Source organism: Mesoplodon mirus (assembly GCF_964341445.2).
Source record: "Mesoplodon mirus genome assembly, chromosome: 15".
In the NCBI taxonomy this organism is placed as follows: domain Eukaryota; kingdom Metazoa; phylum Chordata; class Mammalia; order Artiodactyla; family Ziphiidae; genus Mesoplodon; species Mesoplodon mirus.
Window position 1 is genome coordinate 29,050,204 of NC_138991.1, and position 19,224 is coordinate 29,069,427.

A 19,224-nucleotide genomic window follows, 5' to 3' on the forward strand; every position below is an offset into this window, starting at 1 on the left:
CTCAACATGAAAAGGACAGTTCTAAAACTGAACAAGGGGAAGAATGCTGGAGGGTTCTGAAGTCAAGGTCATGGCTCAAAAAAAGGGGCAGGACATTTGGATCATTCAATGAAAAGGCCCAAACGAGGTGTAGCTCAAGGCTTTCTAGAGTGGGGTCAAGTGAGGAGGCCAGGAAGGATGTAGGAAGCAACTTGAGTTTGAGCTCCCCAGTTCCCCAAAGCACCCCCACCCAATCGAGGCTTGACCCCCCCATTAGTATAGGACCTGCCTGGACACTGCAGGCCTCTGAGTTTGAGGCCACTGACCTCCTGTAGGAAATAAGCTCTTATTGTAAGTCTGAGCTCCCCCTCCCTGGGGGCAGAAACCAACATCCTAGGGAGTGGGGATGTGTACCTTCCTTTCTTCCCAGGGAGAGTTCACCTCACACACCCCTGTTCTGCTTCCTGCTGGGATGGAATACAGGAGCTGGTTCCAGTGGCCCTTCCTAGAGATAAAGGACAGAGTAGCAGCAGTCTGGGGAAGCCCCTTTCCAGGCTTGCAAGATAACCCCATACCCCTCTCCCTTTGCTGGGCTAGGACTGACAGTCCTTTCCCTGGAACACGTCTGAGGTCACTACAGGTTACAAGGGACTTCAGTTAAAAGGAATCTGCATCATTTTCTTTCCTCCCACCCTTCCTTCCCAAAGGAAGGTGCTGGTTTGTTCACAAGTTTCTCTCCCAAGGGCAGGACACAGGGAGGGGTCTTGGCGTCATCTGGAACATAGAGGGCCTATCCCTCTTCAGACCCTAGAGACTGCATACCCATAAACACTTTTCCCTCTGTGGCTTCCAGTTCTGACCCAAAGCAAAGTGTTGATGTTATAGGGGCAGTTCCAGCAAAGAAACATGACGGAAAATGTGGCAAAGGGTGGGGACCCACGCTCCCCGCACTCACATCCTCTCCACCAGAGCTGACTCAGGACCCACTGGAAAGCTGACTTCGTGGCCTTTGGACTCTCTTTTACTGCCCCCTCCTTTGATAGTGCATCAAAATCAGTCTGTGTTTTTTTCTGATTTTCAAAGCCTGATATCCATTTTGTGGATCTGGCAAACTCCAACTGAGCAACAAATTTGCTAGAGCTGAGGCCAACCCTCTCCAGTAAAGAGTTCTGGCTTAGGACATAGAAGTCAGAGCCAGGGCATGCAGAGTTGTCAAAAATCTGGGCAATTTGGACTCTGAGGGAGGAAGACTAGGAAAGGGTGTGATTAAAGGCCAGGTCCTTGGGCTGAAAAACAAGGGCAGGGGTATGACCAGGTTGTCTTGGATCAGTTAGTGGAGGGATGATGTGGGTGTCATTAGCAGGACTAGACCCTAGGATTGGAGGGAAGAGGGAACGTGGCACTGGAGCTGTGTTTAGGGGTTTTTTTGTTTTGTTTTTTTTGGCCACCCCACACGGCTTGCAGGATTAGGGCCCAGGGATTGAACTCCGGCCCTCAGCAGTGAAAGCACAGAGTCTTAACCACTGGACCACCACGGAATTCCCTAGGGGTCTTTAGACTTATGATCTGACACAGAAGTAGCTAAGAGACCCAAAGCAATGATTCATGACTGGAGAACAGTTTGGGCGTAGTTAAAGGACCTGACTCTGGAATCTGGAAGGAAAAACAATGCTTCAGTGGTAGAGAAGGATACAGCAGAGACCTGAATAGAGACTAGAAGGAAGAGACGGAAGTCAGGGAAGGGAGCTTTCACAGAAGCCAAAGGGAGTGATCAGTCAGAAGAGGCAACCCAGCCCCCAGAGACCCGGGAAATTCCCTCCCTTCAGTGGGCATGCTCCAGAACCTACATCATCCTCCCCATGCAACGAATCAGATCCTCCAATAGATCTACTAGGTTGATTGGGACTTATTTTTTCTCAAGGGTTGAATTCATGCAGAAGTCCAGGTTGTGAAATCTAATTCCTTTCCAGACAGATGAGTGACTAAGGTACATAGCCTGAGCTTATTGAACATTTTACGAGAACAGAAGGACATGAAAACATGGAAAAGAATGGGTGTTTGAAAATAAAACAAATTGATTATTCTTACTTAAATAAAGCCTTCTACTTTTTTATTCCATCTGATTATAAAAAGTGGAAAAAACATGTTTATTAAGTTGTTACTGCCATCTTCACTCTCAAAAAGAGTATGGGGGGCTTCCCTGGTGGCGCAATGGTTGAGAGTCCGCCTGCCGATGCAGGGGACACGGGTTCGTGCCCCGGTCCGGGAAGATCCCATATGCTGCCGAGCGGCTGGGCCCGTGAGCCATGGCCGCTGAGCCTGTGCGTCCGGAGCCTGTGCTCCGCAACGGGAGAAGCCACAACAGTGAGAGGCCCGCGTACCGAAAAAAAAAAAAAAAAAGTATGGGGAGGGGTGGGGGTCAAGACTTCTGAAACCCCCCCAGGAGGTGAGTGAGGTAGTGATCTGTGAGGAGGGGTGTCAGAATAAGGCTCCGCCCACAACCCCACCCACACAGGCCTCCCTGAGTGTCCTCGGCTGCACTAGAAGGTGTAACTTATTGCTAAAGCTTCCCAGTCTCCCTCCCTGCCTTGTAAAGCTTCTCCCTCAAAAGCTGTTCTCTGATGCATCCTGAGGTGTCCTTACCCATTCTCCCCGCACACACAGAGCTTCTGTTCTGTATACTCTGGGGTTTGTTGAGGAGCGACTTTTAGCCAAAGCCTCGTCCACACTCCTTGTGTGCTTATGATATCTTAGGGTGGATTCCCTGGAGAGACAATGAGACAGAGAATTGAGTGGCTTATCGGGGAATGAGGACAGGACTGGGCAGAGGAAGAAGCTGACCTGCAATGTGTTTGAGATCATTCAGTCTCATGGGGACCTTGGGATCTGGGATGACCCTGTGGAGCTGTCCCAGCAGAGTCAACGGCTAGGGTTTTGTTTTGTCTCCCCGTATCAATCAGTCGTTGGCCAGGAGGCATCCCTTGGGAAGTGCAGCTCCCTGTGGCTGAGGACAAGTCTAGTGAGGAATTCATCTCTGCAGCCATCAGCAGTAGTCGGCTGGAGCAGCCCCACAGTATCCCCACATAAGGATTCTCCCTACAGTGTGTGAAGAAAGCTGACTGATCACAAGAGCCTTGCCCACACTCCCTGCAAACACACAGCTCCTCCCTGAGTGAGCCATCTGGAGCCCTCCTGTCGGTTCTTTTCCCAAAGCCTGTCAGCACTCCCTGAACACACGACGCTTCTCCTGAGTCGGCCACTGGATGTTCCATAAATGCTGACTTATGGCTAAAGCTTCCCCACAGTCCCCGCACACCCACTTCCCACCTAAGCGCATCCTCTTTGTGCACTGAGGGTTGACAGCTACCCACACTCTGCACGCATAAGGCTCCTGCCCTGAATGTGCCTCACTGCCCGATGAGGGTCAACACACCTCTGAAGCTTCATTCACAGCCCACACACACATACAGACTACTCCCCACATGTCTCTCTGGCGTAAGAAGAGATTCGACTAATTGCTAAAGTCCTGCCCAGGACCCCTGCATACACAAGACTTCTCCTCTCAGTGTGTCCTCTGGTGTCTTATGAGACTTGACTTGTTGCTAAAGCCTCGCCCACACTCCCTGCAAACATAATACTTCTCCCCTGAGTGTGTCCTCTGGTGTACAAGGAGGAGTGACTTCTGGCTAAAGCCCCGCCCACACTCCTTGCACATGTAAGGCTTCTTCACTGAGTGTGTCCTCCGGTGATTAATAAGGGTTGACACCTGGCTGAAACCTCAGCCACACTCACTATACACATAAGGCTTCTCCATTGAGTGTGTCCAATGGTGTCTGATGAGGTTCGACTTATCTTTAAAGCCTCGCCCACACTCCCTGCAGACATAGGGCTTCTCCCCTAAGAGGATGGTCTGGTTTGTAATGCAGTTTGATTTGGGGCTACAGTCTAGTTCACATTCTTGACAGTTGACTGCTCCAGAGCTTGAGGTTTCTAATTCCTTTATTTCTTTGTCTGCTTGCACAGGGTTTACCCTTTGGGCTGCGCTGGGGTCTATTTCTACCACTGCGCTGCCTTCTCCAGGACTTGCTGACTGTTCTCAGGGTGGGCTGGGCAATGCACGGAAGGGCCGTCTCTCCTCTGTCCTCAAGCACCAGGGTCTGGAGTCACCTTTTCTCTCTTGACCTTCTGTGTTTTCCCTCCAGCAGCTGTGAGCAGAATACTGCTGCCCCCGATGCCCCAGGCCAGAATCCCCCAGGTGGAAGTGATTTTCTACACACACACCCGGGAAGATCTGCAGCGTGTGTTAGCTGAGGAACTGCTGACAGAAAAAGGCCAGAAGGCAGGAAGAACAGGGGTAGATCTCTGGCTTTGGTTCTGCTGGAGAGAGAAAGTTTTCAGTTAGAGAAGCCCTAAGTAGGGCTGCTGGGCTGTTCTGCCTTGTCTTAGGACAGAAAGTGTCTTACTGCCACAACTGTAATTGACAATATACATACAACATAATTTGTTTCCCACCAATAATTCCTTTACATTCCACTTCTACACATTCCATTTTCTACTGCAATCCAGAAAATCCATAACAAAAGCATCTTCTATATGTCAGTCAGACCAGGAACCTTTTTGCTCTGCAAGTAACCTCAACTACCCTTAGCCTTTTCCTCTGACTAAATCATCTAAGTCTATATCACATTGATATAGACTGTCCACAACTCTGTTCTACTTGGAGGTAACAGTCTCTATGACCTATGTGGAAATCTCTTTCATGCCTTTTCTATTACAAAATAGAAGACTGATATACAAAAAAAGTCACTAGGTCTGGAAGGCTTTCAAATGTAGGAAACAGTATATGAAACAGTGGTTAAAGAGACTGTATATGAAATAAATCTGAATTTCCAGTTGCCCACCCGCAAACAAATACTAAAAATTTCTAAGTACTAGGTTCTCTACTAAAGTATTGTGGATTCAGCAGTGGACAGAAAGACATGCTCCATGATTTCAGGATTCTGGTACCTTGTGCCCAAACTAATCCCATTATAGTGACATCGACGTGGCTATGGGATTTGCTTTGGCCAACAAAGATTAGTGAAAAGTTAGTGCTTCTTCCAAACAAGTTTTAAGAGGCACAGTATGGTTCTATAATTGCTGTTTTCCCTCTCCCTTAAGAATCCCATGACCCAGATAGAGGCTGTTCCTTTTGCCTAGATCCCAGAGCCAGCAGAGCTGAACCAATAGAGCTGTCTACCTGAACTGTAGACAGTAGATATTAAGTAAGAAATGAACATTTGCAAAGTTTGGGGTTGTTTGTTATCACAGCATTACCTAGCCTAAACTAACTGAAATATCTCCCCTATGAAAGCTTTAAAGATTATTTCAGGGAGTACCTTTGAAGAAGAGACATCATAACATGAGTATGTGAAGAACTAGAGAAAGAGAGACTGGTTTAGGAGGAAAAATAGTATGATCTCAATTTTTGAAAAGTTTGAGAATAAACTTATGCTGTCTTGTAACCAAACAGAAATATGAATATAAAGCACAGGTGAGACAGTGACAAAGAAAATGGATTCATTATAATAGGTGATGGGTAAAATCGTTGAAGTTCACAAACTGTTCAAGGGTGTGAATACTGACATAGAAAAAAAGAGTATGCGACACTAGTCCTATGGACCCTTACAGTCCAAAGAAAAGAAAAAAGTAAGAGAAAAGTCCACAAGAGACATAAGAGGCAGGAGGACTGCAGGATATTGTGGTGCTGAGCAAGACAAAGGACACAACTTCAAGAAATGCAAGTGGGATCCAGGTATTCAATATCAACACTAATCTGAACAAGGTCATTTTGACATTTTCCTCGGAACCTGTTAAACATATTAACACAGAGAAGGAAGATAAAATGACAAGAGAAAAATAAAAACAAAATCTAGTTAGATTGACTAACTGAGGCCAAATCAAACACAAAGGACCAGACTGAAACAGATGAATCCACACTTAATTAGATGGAGCTCAAACTAGATGAAATCAGATCAAAACACATCAAAGAAGATGAAAATGAAAAAAGTAAACCTGATTAATCCATATCAGGGAAATAGCTATGCCATTTAAGGAAACACCTGAAGAAACTCCTGCCTAAAACTAGTTTGTGTCTCCAAAAAATGTGATTTTTCTCTACCTGCTTTATCTAGAACTACAGGAGTATCTAAAACCACACTATCCAATATGGTAGCCACTAGCTGTATGCTTCCTGAGCACTTCAAATGTGGCTGGTCTGAATGAAAATGTGTTCTAAGTATAAAATAACAACCAGATTTTGAACACTTAGTACAAAAATAAAGCGTAAAATATCTAATTAATTTTTATACTGATTATATGTTGACATGAAAATATTTTGATATATTGGGTTAAATAAGATATTAAAATTAATTTCACCCATTTACTTCTACAGTTTTAAATGTGGTTACTAGGAAATTTAAAATTACTCACATGGCTCACATTATATTTCAACTGGACAGCACTGATTTAGAACAAAGGGTGGGAAAACTATGGCCCACAAGCTAAATCTGGCTGTCTATTTCTGCACAGTCTACAAGCTAAGAATGACTTTTAAATTTTTAAATAGTTGGAAAAAAATCAAAATAATAATATTTCATGATACATAAAAATTACATGAAATCCAAAATTCAGTGTCCACAAAAGTCTTACTAGAACACAGCTATGCTCATTCATTTACCTGTTGTCTATGGCTACTTTAGCCCTACAAGGGCAGAGTTGAGAGTGGTTACAGAAACCATATCACCCACAAAACCTAAAATAGTTACTTTCTGGCCCTTTACAGAAAAAGTTGGCCAACCCCTGATCCAGAGAAACATCACAATCAAAAGTATTTATCAACCTAGATTTAAAGAATCAATGTCAGTTTTTACATAAATGAAAAAAATATGGCTTATGAAACTCAAAAGCCATACAAACTTTGATATAATGTTAACTTCTGTCTTAGAAGACATTTCTCACTGCTCTCCCCTAGCATACTGTGCCTCCACTGCTGTTCCTTATATCCAGCAGGCACCCCAATTCCTTAGGGCCTTAGCACTGACCAGGCCCTCCACCTGAAATGCTCTTATCCTAGATACCTAGAGTTCTAACTCCCTTTGGTCAAATGTTACCTTCTTGGTGATACCAAATACCCAATTTCAAAATTCAGCCAGCCACCCTCTCACACTCAATACTCCTTTATCCGGTTCTATTTTATTATTATTTTTTACTATGTAGTGCTTATCACCTTCTAATATACCATATTATAATATCCCTATATATGTAATAACCAAAAATGGAGTATAACCTTTAAAAATTGTGAATCATGGGCTTCCCTGGTGGCGCAGTGGTTGAGAGTTCACCTGCTGATGCAGGGGACATGGGTTCGTGCCCCGGTCCGGGAAGATCCCACATGCCGCGGAGTGGCGGGGCCCGTGAGCCATGGCTGTTGAGCCTGCGCGTCTGGAGCCTGTGCTCCGCAACAGGAGAGGCCCCAACAGTGAGAGGCCCGCGTACTGCAAAAAAAAAAAAAAGAAAATTGTGAATCACTACATTGTACACCTGAAACTTATGTAATATTGTAAATCAACTATACCTCAATAAAAAAGAAAATTAAACAATGCAAAATTTTTTAAATAATAATAATGTCCCTGAATATGAAGCTTTTTCTTAGCTGTCTCCCTACAGTAGAAAGTAAGTCCCCATGGGCAGAGATTACCATTTCATTCACTAACATGTTCTAAGTGTCTAGAACATTTTCTGCCATATGGGAGGTGGTCAGTAAATCTCCACTGAATTAATGAAGGAAAGAACACTGCCTCACCAACGAGAGCAGATTCCTATAATTCTCCAGCAACACTTCTCTGTATAGGTCCCTCTGCTCAGAGCTCAGTCTCTTCCATTCTGCCTCTGTGAAGACCACAGCCACATCCCTGAATGTAACTGGTACCTATAAACAAGCAATAAATTAAGGGACACACAGCAAGTCCCCACCAGTCCTCCCACTATGAGGAACATAGCTGGTGGCCCTGGAGAGTCTGGATATGCAAGAAGTTGATCTAATTCTTTTCAGAGTACATGGTTCTCTGTATCAAGTTCTTCTGGGCATTATTACTATGGCTTTGTGTTAAAATCTGATGAGCACATAACTGATGCATAAAACTCATTCCTGGTCCTCGGACGCTTTTGATTTCTTTGGAGAAATGATTTGTGAATCAATTTGAAAACCTAAAGCACTGCTCAATGACCCTGAGGAATGGAGGAATTCTGAGATGAAGAGTAGAGCATGGGCTGGAGAAGAAAAAAAGCATCATGTACACAAGGCTTAGGCTGGGCATTAGGGAATGGAGACGATTTAGAGGAAAAAATGAAAGAAAACTTCAACCATAGAGAAAAGCAGGAGTGAACAGATGGAGCCCAGAATAAGTATTTTTGAAGAGTTCAGGTTATACTAAATGGGATCTGCAAAATCTGTCTTTGCCTGGTATTTTAACAACCTTTTTAAAATAAAGCCCTTAATGCTTCACTCATCACGTAGAGCAGTACAGGTGAACCTCATTTTACTGCACTTTGCTTTATTGCCCTTCATAGACATCAAGTTTTTTACAGTTGAAGGTTCATGGCAACCCCACGTCAAACAAGTCTATTGGCGCCATTTTTCCAACAGCATTTGCTCACCACGTGTCTGTGTCAGATTTTGGTAATTCTCACATTTCAAATGTTTTTATTATTATTATATTTGTTACAGTGATGAATGATCTTTGATGTTACTTCTGCAACTTGCTGAAGGCTCAGAGGATGGTTAGCATTTTTTAGCAGTAAAGTTTTTTTAAAGATTTTTTTGATGTGGACCATTTTTAAAGTCTTTATTGAACTTGTTACAATAGTGCTTCTGTTTTATGTTTTTGGTTTTTTGGCTGTGAGGCATGTGGGATCTTAGCTCCCTGACCAGGGATCGAACCCGTACCCCCTGCACTGGAAGGCGAAGTCTTAACCACTGGACCTCCAGGGTCCAATAAAGTATTTTTTAATTAAGGTATGTATATTGTTTTTTCACACATAATGCTATTGAACACATAATAGACTACAGCATAGTGTAAACATAACTTTTATATGCACTGAGAAACGAAAAATTTCATGTGTCTCATTTTACTATGATATTCACTGTACCATGGTGATCCGGAACCAAACCTACAATATCTCCAAGTTCTGCCTATACTTCAATAAGCTTCCTGGAATGAAAGCAGGGCATTTAGCTCACTTTGCTTCCTAGCCGCAACCCCACTGGACATTCCCTAGGAGTATAACTTTGTGTCCACAGTGTATCAATGAATGAACAACTCATAACCAATAGGGGAAGATGAATTTACAATCCAGTGAGACTATAATTTAACTCATAGAACTGAAAAGTTGTTTTCATTTTACAGACCAGGAAAATCTATTTAGGCTTTCTCTCATTCTTAAATTCATATATTCTTTCTTTCCCTTTCCCTCCTTCTCCCTCCCCTTATCTATATAATTTTTCTTTGAATATTGGACATTTTAGGTAAAATATTGTAGCAACTCTGGATACCAACCCTGCCCTCTTCCTAGGCTGTTGTTGTGGTTGTCTGCTTGTTCATTTGTTTTGAGACCTGTCTGGATTAGTTCGATGAAGGTTATTTCCCCTGAAGCAGTGGCTCCTCAGAGGGTGCAGCCTTGAGCAAACACACAGTCACCCAGACCTTCCCCCTCCTGACAGAGGGTTCTCTTTGTGTCTCTCCTTGACTTCCCCGTTAAGCTTCCAGCAGGTCTGCCTCTATTGGTATCACACCCGGCTGTTAGCCTCCACTATTGGTTGCTGATTGCTCTACTGTTTTCAACAATGTCCTGGAGTATAAATGGCTCCATAGTCTGATCCAATTAAAGTCAGATCCTTTTGCAGGGGTAATTTTGAGGCCAGTATTTGAGACTTACTCTGACCCGTAGGAGAGCTCCTCTCAGCAATCTCTTTCCCTGCTTTCTCTATTAAACTTCCAGCTGACCTGCCATTTCCCTTGCTGCTATCACAAGCTTCGCAGTTTCCTCTTAATGGCTCACCACCAAAATCTCCACTGTTTTCAACAACACCCTAAGACTTCAACTTCCCTACTCAGTTCCACACAAAGCCAGTCCCCTTAGGGAGTGCTGTAGAGCTCTCTGTTCCTATGGCCTGCCTCCCACCAGGGCAGGACCTCTGCACCACTACTCAGAGGTGGCACAGGACTGGCAGACCACTTCGCTCAGTGTGACACTCCTGCTCTAACAGCGGGGCACTGGGCAGGGGTGGCAGCTCCTTTTCTTCTCAGCATGCTTCGCGTAGCACAGGATCTCTGTCTGCCCTATGAGCAAGATGGGGAGAAGGCAATAAGGTCCCTCCTGATCCTTGACCACCTGTGCCTGAGACAGAGCTTCCATCCTACAAACAGGGTCTAGTGGTGACAGAAAATGTCAGACTTCTTGGCCATGCTTGCCTGCCACACTGAGCTGGGGGGAATAAGAATTGCTGGTGGCTTGCCCCTCCCAGGGAAAAAGACTGGGAACTGGGGGAAGAAAGTCCCATCTTCTTAGCTGTACCCATTTGGAGTACAGCTTCCATTACACTGAGTGGAAGGGTGACCAGGAGGGAGCAGGTTGTGGGACAAATGCTACAGACTTGCTGATTTAGTAGATTTTCTTGAGTAAATGTTTCGCTACTTGCCACATGTCCTTAAGAGCAATTTTGAGAGACTTTAAATAAATGTAACTCCAACTCACCAGTATTTTGGACTTTTCCCTTCTTTTCTTGAAGCCAGTCAGTCTTGTGAGAAGGCAAATCTAGAGAAGGAAAAAGAAGCTATGAGAAACTGGGGCTCCCATGGTGCTGCCAGAGCCACTCCTCCGTGCCTTGTGAAGAGGAAGTCACCCCTTTCCTCAGCTGTGATCACAAGGCATTCGCAGTAAACCTGGAGCCCTGCTCCCCCTCTTCACCTCTCTGGACCCTCAACAGCTCTCACCTTTTGCCTTGTGATTCTGAGTCGGTGTCTTCACAGTTTTCGTAACTTCCCTGTTCTCCAAAGGCAACATCTCCTCCCAGTCCTGCTCTCTCCAGGCAGAAGGATCAGGCAACATCATGGAGTCAGCTCAGTGTTCGCCTTGAAATTCTGCCAGGAGGCCCTGGTAGAAATGATTTCATCTCAAGATCAATTTCTGCTGCCTGGTGTGATTCCTCCAAAACTTACTTATAAAAGCCCAACTTGTTGCCATGCAGCCAGGACCTGTGGAACAGAGAAGCAATTTGACATTGCTGGGACCCTTACTGTGGGCCCTATGCCTGTGCCTCTTCAGCAGGGATCCTGTCCTCTCACACAATACACGTAGAGTCTCAGTCCACAAGGTTTCTTGCATTTTTTTTTTATCTCATTCCTTTCTAGCCTGTAGGCCCTTTGTGGTAGATATCATCATCATTCCCAATTATTTGTTTCTCTCTATAATTCTCTGCCCCTGACATCAGGCTTGGTCTCATGACTTGCCCTGGACAAGGAAATGTGACTGAAAGTGACAGTGCCACTTGGAAGCACTGCATTATTCCACCATCTCCCATGTTCTGAGAACAGAGGAAAGGTAAACCTACTCTAAAAGAAAAAAAAAAACAAGGAGGTACTTCCCTGGCAGTCCAGTAGTTAAGACTCCACACTTCCACTGCAGGGGGCGCATGTTCAATCCCTGGTGGGGGAACTAAGATCTCGCGAGCCACGAGGCATGGCCAAAAAAAACAGACATACAATCCAAAAGCCAGTAAGGAAGTGGTGGGTATATTTTATTAGACATCAATTAAAAGGTTCAGTTTAACAAGGACCCCTTTAGGAAAGGTGGGGAGTGGGGAGCAGGGTTTAATATGTGTGTTTAATCTTTGATTGTCTTTTCATAAAAAATACTGCCGGATAAACAACAAGATCCTACTGTATAGCATGGGAACTATATTCAAAATCCTGTGATAAACCATAATGGAAAAGAATATGAAAAAGAACAGATATATGTATAACTGAATCACTTTGCTGTACAGCAGAAATTAACACAACATTGTAAATCAACTGGACTTCAAAAAAAATTTTTTTTAGGGCTTCCCTGGTGGCACAGTGGTTGAGAATCTGCCTGCCAATGCAGGGGACACGGGTTTGAGCCCTGGTCTGGCAGGATCCCACATGCCGCGGAGCAACTAAGCCCGTGCGCCACAGCTACTGAGCCTGCGCGTCTGGAGCCTGTGTTCTGCAACAAGAGAAGGCCGCAACAGTGAGAGGCCCGCGCATCGTGATGAAGAGTGGCCCCCACTCACCGCAACTAGAGAAAGCCCTAGCACAGAAACGAAGACCCAACACAGCCAAAAATAAATAAATAAATAAATTTATTTATTTAAAAAAAAATTTTTAATACTGGAGGTATACATAGAAAAATAATAAAACTGATCATCTATGGGAAATAAACCTATCTGTTTGCAGTCATGACTATCCTAGAATCCAAAAGTCCATATAAAAACTAGAAGCTGTAGCAGCTCATACAACTCAATATCAAAAGTCACAGCTCATACAACTCAATATCAAAAAAAAACAACTCAATTAAAAAATGGGGGGACTTCCCCGCTGACGCAGTTGTTAAGAGTCCGCCTGCCAATGCAGTGGACACGGGTTCAAGCCTTGGTCCGGGAAGATCCCACATGCCAGGGAGCAACTAAGCCCGCGAGCCACAACTACTGAGCCTGTGTGCCACAACTACAGAAGCCCGTGCGCCTAGAGCCCGTGCTCTGCAAAAAGAGAAGCCACCGCAATGAGAAGCCCACACACCACAATGAAGAGTAGCCCTCACTCTCCACAACTAGAAAAAGCCCACACGCAGCAACGAAGACCCAACACAGCCAAAATTTAATTAATTAATTTTAAAAAAGAAAAAAGGGCAGAAATCTGCAGAGACATGGATGGACCGAGAGACTGTCACACAGAGTGAAGTCAGAAAGAGAAAAACAAATATCGTATAATATCACTTATATGTGGACTGTAGAAAAATGATAGAGATGAACTTAATTGCAAAGCAGAAATAGAGTCAAAGATGTAGAGAACAAACTTACGGTTACCAATGGGGGAAGAGAAGGTAGGTTGAATTGGGAGATTGAGATTGACAAGTATGGACTACTATGTATAAAATAGATCACTAATGAGAGCCTGCTGTATAGCACAGGGAACTCTACTAAATGCTCTGTGGTGACCTAGATGGGAGGGAAATCTGAAAAAGAGTGGATATATGTATACGTGTAACTGATTCACTTTGCTATACAGCAGAAACTAACACAACATTGTAAAGCAACTATACTCTGATAAAAATTCATTTTAAAAAAAGGGAAGATGTTTAGTGAAGACTGATACACAGTATGGCACCTAGAGGCCTCAAATTTTCCGTATACACAGAACATGGACTGGATAAGAAGCATTGCCACCAATGAATATACAATTCTGCTTTCCAACTTTCTACCAACACTAGGAATTATCTAACTTTTTAATCTTTGCTAATCGAATACATTTAAAATATACATTTTTTGGAAGATAAAATAAAATTAAAAAATAAAAATAAAAAATGAGAAGATGTGAATAGACATTTTTCCAAAGAGGACATGAAAAGATGCTCAACATCACTAACCATCAGAGAAATGCAAATTAAAACTACAGTGAGATATCACCTCACACCTGTCAGGATGGCCATCATCAAAAAAAACACAAATAACAAATGTTGGTGAGAACTCTTGGTAGGAATGTAAATTGGTGCGCCCACTGTGGAAAACAGCATGGAGGTTCCTCAAAAAACTAAAAATAGAAGTACTATATGACCCAGCAATTCCACTCTGGGTATATACCTAAAGAAAACAAAGACACTAATTTGAAAAGATACATGCACCCCAATGTTTACAGAAGCATTATTTACAACAACCAAGATATGGAAACAACCTAAATGTCCATCAACAGATGGACAGATAAAGAAGACGTGGTATACATGTACTACAATGGAATATTACTCAGCCATAAAAAGAATGAAATTTTGCCATTTGCAACAACATGGATGGACCTGGAGGGTACTATGCTTAACGAAATAAGTCAGAGAGAGAAAGTTTGTATCCAACATCTCCTCATTTCCCCTATCTCCAGCCCCTGGCAATCACCACTGTACTCTCCACATATAAGTAAGATCACACAGTATTTGTCTTTCTCTGTCTGACTTATTTTACTAAGCATAATACCCTGCAGGAAATATAGCCAATATTTTATAATAACTGTAATGGAGTATAATTTTTTAAAATTGTGGATAACTATGTTGTACACCTGAAACCTATATAATATTGTAAATCAACTATACCTCAATAAAAAAAAATTAGAAGTAGTAAGTTAATTTAAATTTAGCAAGGTGGCTGGACATGAGGGGTCAACATACAAACATCAATTGCATTTTTAAATACTAGTCAGAAACAACTGGAGAGTTACATCTTAAAAACATTTCCAAAAATATCAAGAACATAAAATGTATAGGAATGAATTTGAAGAGATGTGCAAACATTCTACACTGAGAACTACAAAATGTTACTTTGAGAAATTAAAGACCTAAATAAATAGAGAGATATACCAAGTTTGTGGGCTGGAAAACTCAGTACTCTTGAGATGTCGATTCTAACCAAACTGATCTATGGATTCAATGCAATTCCAATCAAAATCCCACAAGACTTATTTTTGTTGAAAAAAATCTAGCTGATTCAAAAAAATATTTGGAAATGAAAAGGACCTTGAATAGCTAAAATAACCCTGTAAAAGAAGACTTATGATAAATGGTTTCAAGACTTAGTATAGGGACTTCCCTGGTGGCGCAGTAGTTAAGAATCCACCTGCCAATGCAAGGGACAGGGGTTTGATCCGTGGTCCAGGAAGATCCCACATGCCCCGGAGCAACTAAGCCCATGCGCCACAACTTCTGAGCCTGTGCTCTAGAGCCCACGAGCCACAACTGCTGAGCCCGCGTGCCACAACTACTGAAGCCCACGCACCCTAGAGCCTGTGCGCCACAACTACTGAAGGCCATGTGCCTAGAGCCCATGCTCCGCAACAGGAGAAGCCCCCACACCACAACAAAGAGTAGTCCCTGCTCACTGCAAACTAGAGAAAGCCCGTGCGCAGCAACACAGACCCAATGCAGCTAAAAATAAATTTAAAAAAAATTTTTTAAAGAAATATAAAAAACCAGACTTAGTATAAAGCTGAAGTTATCAAGACAGTGTGATGTTGATTAAATTAAATTAATGGAACAGAAGAGACTGTCCAGAAATAAACCCACACTTACACAGTCAATGATTTTCAACAAAGGCACCAAAGCAATACAATGGTAAAAGGAGTCGATTCAACAAATGGTGCTATAAACAAGTACTATGTCAAACTTCAAAACCTCAAACCATCCACAAAAAAAATACATCAAAATGGATCATAAACCTAAATGTAAAAGCTAAAACTTTAAGCTTCTAGGAAAAAAAATCATAGAATACCATCACGACTTTGGTGTAGGCAAAGAATTCTGAATCAGGACACAAATTCCAGTTGTTGGAGGTGATGGTTACATGGGAGTACATGTCTGTCAAAATCCATTGAAACATATACTTCAGACCTGTGTAGTTGGTTGTATGTAAATTATACCTCAGTTTTTTTAAAAAGGGTAAATTTAAGTCCTTCTCAGTTAAGGACACATAATGAAACATTTATAAGTGAAATGATATGATGTCTAGAGTTAGCTTTAAAATAATTCTGCAAAAAAAGGTGGGAGGCAGGGGTGGTATATGAAACAACCTTGAACATGAATTGATTATTGTTGATGCTGGACAATGGATTTATAGTTTCTATGTGAAAAGTTAACCACCAAAAAAAAAGGCATTAATTGTGTAATTTTGTTATGTTTTTAACTTAGAAGAAAGCCCTCTGGCAGCAGTTACATGCTCCAAAGATGTGTTGTAGAAACTAACAGTGCAACTCTTATCCGTCACATGTAACAAAGAGAGGAATCATATGTGAGCATAGGTTTGTTCAAATAAGTCAGTGCTGAGGGAATAAAATATTACAGAGACTGTAAAGCCCAGTGCCTGGCACAGAACAACTCCCAATAAATGGTAGTTTTAATCATTTTTTATTTTACAACAGCTGACACAGTCTTGGGAATCCAGCAGCCAGGATGAAATGTTGCTAGGGCAAGGATGGTGGTAACCTGAATGAGAGCACTTGTCTGGGGTAATATTCCCTGTTAAAGGCCTTTGCCCTTAAATCAGCCCTGGTATCCTACAGAAACAAGCAGGTCCTCTGAGCCTCAAATGGGACACTGCAGGGCACAAAACGTCAGGATGAGCAAAGGAAATTTGCCCAAGGTCTGGAGAACAGAAGACACTGCAGAAACATGGAAGGTGAGTGGTATCCACCTGCAAGAAGTCCTCTCGTTCTCTATACAGTCCTCTCTGGGCAGGCAAGGATGTGAGAAGGTGAACCTGAGGATGAAACAGGCAGTGTGAGCTTCAGGACTGTCTCTTGGCCCCCAGATACCAAGCTAAAAATCCCCAAGCTTAAAATGAGGGGTGATCCTCTTCTTTAAAAACAAAACAAAACAAAAAAACAGCCTCAGATCTGTCAAAGAATGTAGACAGCTTCCTGGGGACAGAATCATGTGTGGGCATCAAAATACAGCCTGTCCTGATATGCAATTAAATAGGAAAATTATCCTTTGTTACTAATAATAATTAACACTTACTAAACTCTTACTATACACCACAGACAATTCCAGGCACTGTACAACTTTTGTCTCCCAAAGGCCTGGAGTTAGGTTTTCTGATAAACTGAGGTGACAGAGCTAGAAAGTGCCTAGATTTGATCTCTAGCTGTGGAGTGCCATGGCCTTAGCCTGTTGGATGAGTTGTAATGTCAGTGATGGTCAACCCCTACCGGGTGTGACAGTTCTCAAAGCATATCCACAGACAAGTTGAGGGGATGTATATGAAACAGGATTGTCTGTGAATTAATGAAGGTTGAATCTGGTGATATGTCCATGTGAGTTTACTGTACTATTCTACTGCGCGGGTTTAAAACTTGACCTTACCCAAAAATTAAAGTCCTGATACCTGGGCTTCACCAGATCCCAGAAGTGATTTGGACAGTTGGCCAGCAGCCCTCAGAGGTCCCCACACTACCTAATCTGGGTAAGTCCCAAACTAGAGGTCTGAACCCCAACACATGAGGGAAAAGCATTCAAAGAGAGGGAGAATTAGCCGAACAAGCCACTTACATTACAACCAAATCTGGGATCTTTGTCATAGAGCAGAGTGGGCCCCGGGATGAGGACAAACCCTGGGACAAGAGATCCCAGAGAAGCAGACCTGCCTGCACTCAAAAAACTGCCTAGATGCAGGCCCCAGCGGTGCAGTGTACCATCACTGCAGGATGTCTGCCTCAGGCCCCAAACTTCCCCATTTTCTAAAAACCCCAGGAACTCCAGAGCCAAGACACTCCACCACCCCTTACGGATATTTTGCCCACGTCGAACTCACCTCCACCCACCCTCAACAAGCCAACGCACAGCAGGGCCTGAGATGCTCTCTCCTCCACCCCACCTTCGCCCAATCACCACTGGGTCATATTCAGCCCCATCAAAAACAAAACTTGACATTCACGATCAGTCCTGGGTTCCCACAACCGTTCAGAGATGCGGGACCCACGTAAGAGCTCCCAGGCCAAACAACACCCAGGGACACATGGCCCAAGCCGCGCCCCCAGCCCCCATCACAGGGGATGTCTATTTGGCCCTGGCTGAACACACCCCTACACCCCAAATAAACGCCGGGGATGCGCACTGGAGCTGCCCCCTACTCGGAAATTGTTTGGCCCAGAATATACCCACCCTCTTTCCAAGAAAGAAATTTGAGTTCCAGGTCTCTCGCCCCAGCCGAGGAGTGAAGGTCCGCGTAACGCCCCGCAATTCAGGGATTCGCAGCTGGAGGAGTCACCCCATTTCCCCGCCACAAACGCGCACCTCGAGCCGCGCCCCCTCCTCCAAGCACGAATCCGCCCGAACCCGCCGGCCTGGGCCGCCGCACTCCCCCAGCAGCCGCACTCCTCCCCAGCTCCCAACCCTAAGCCCTGCCCGGCCTCTCCCCACCCTCCTGCAGCAGAGGAGGGACACCGTGGGGCCACGGGGCCGGCAGGCCTCGCTCTCCAGAGAGGACCGGATCGCTCACCCCGCCCTCGGCCGCTCAACTACACCAGAACTACAGTTCCCAGAATCCTCGCGGACTCCCTTCCCGCTGGCCGTCCCGGGAGCCGCTTGTGGACCGCGCGGTTAATTTACCACGACAGTGGCTATGTAGTGACAGCCTACCCGTCTCTGTTTATAAAATACCCATACATAAACAGGTAGTGGTTCCCGAATGAAATCTCTGTTCCCTCTGCCTCTTCGCTTGAAAGACTCCCCAGAAGCCTCTGCGGCCGCTTCCGTGACGGCTTCCAGGTCCCCACCCTCGGCGCTCAGGGTCACCCGGCGAAGGCATATCCGGTTGGCTTGTGGAGGGTACGGTTTCGGGTTGCAGGCGTCTCCGGTGGGTTTTTCCTCTCGTGACCAGGCTAAATTCCCTGGGCTTAGGCTCTAAACTATGCATGCCACCTTCCGCGAGCACCATCTAAGTTTGTGCTGTCCGCTCACCCCTGTGTTCATTGCCATTTTACTTGTTGGGGGCGGGGGGGGTGGCGATTGGAAAACGGACTGCGGAGGTAAAGCGGACTCCCAAAGCCTCTGTTGATCCCTTACACTCAACTCCGGCGCTCTCCTTGCCGTGTAGTCACTTTCCCCTCGTCCAGGTCCTCAGGGTTAGTGACAAGCTCACATCCAGTTCCTAGAGGATGGAAGTGATCTCGGGTGGCCTCGGCCTGTGGTGGTTTGAAGCAGCATCTCAGTTCCCAGACCAGAGATTGAAGCCGCGCGCTGCGGCATTGAGAGCACGGAATCCTAACTGCTAGACCACGATGGCCAGTGGCTAGTGACAAGGCCCTGGATCGTTTGCTTTGTTGAAATGGATTTCAGCAAAGAGATGGAAAGTAGTGAAACAAGTAAAGTGTTTATTAGGATGAAAAAAAGTACATGTGGATAGACACACAAGGGCGGGCTCAGAGAAAGAGT

The 19,224-nt window shown here is 44.4% G+C and overlaps 1 protein-coding gene across 8 annotated transcripts; it reads right to left on the bottom strand.

Annotated features, from left to right (window-relative positions):
- Positions 1-4,269: 4,269 nt before the first annotated feature.
- Positions 4,270-18,542, bottom strand: ZNF343 (zinc finger protein 343). Of its 8 annotated transcripts, none has more exons than XR_014295994.1 (6): positions 18,457-18,540; positions 16,484-16,549; positions 11,013-11,273; positions 10,774-10,833; positions 7,307-7,514; positions 4,270-4,353 (listed from the first exon to the last, which is right to left on the bottom strand). XR_014295994.1 is itself a non-coding variant. In XM_082643547.1 (5 exons), exons 3-5 carry the CDS (start codon positions 11,128-11,130, stop codon positions 10,279-10,281), a joined length of 258 nt encoding a protein of 85 aa, XP_082499673.1. In that variant the 5' UTR covers positions 11,131-11,273; positions 16,484-16,549; positions 18,430-18,540; the 3' UTR covers positions 10,116-10,278. The 8 variants fall into 8 exon arrangements, 1 of the variants encoding a protein (XP_082499673.1); XR_014295995.1 differs by having other exon boundaries at positions 18,430-18,540; XR_014295996.1 differs by lacking the exon at positions 18,457-18,540 and adding an exon at positions 18,211-18,412.
- Positions 18,543-19,224: the final 682 nt, after the last annotated feature.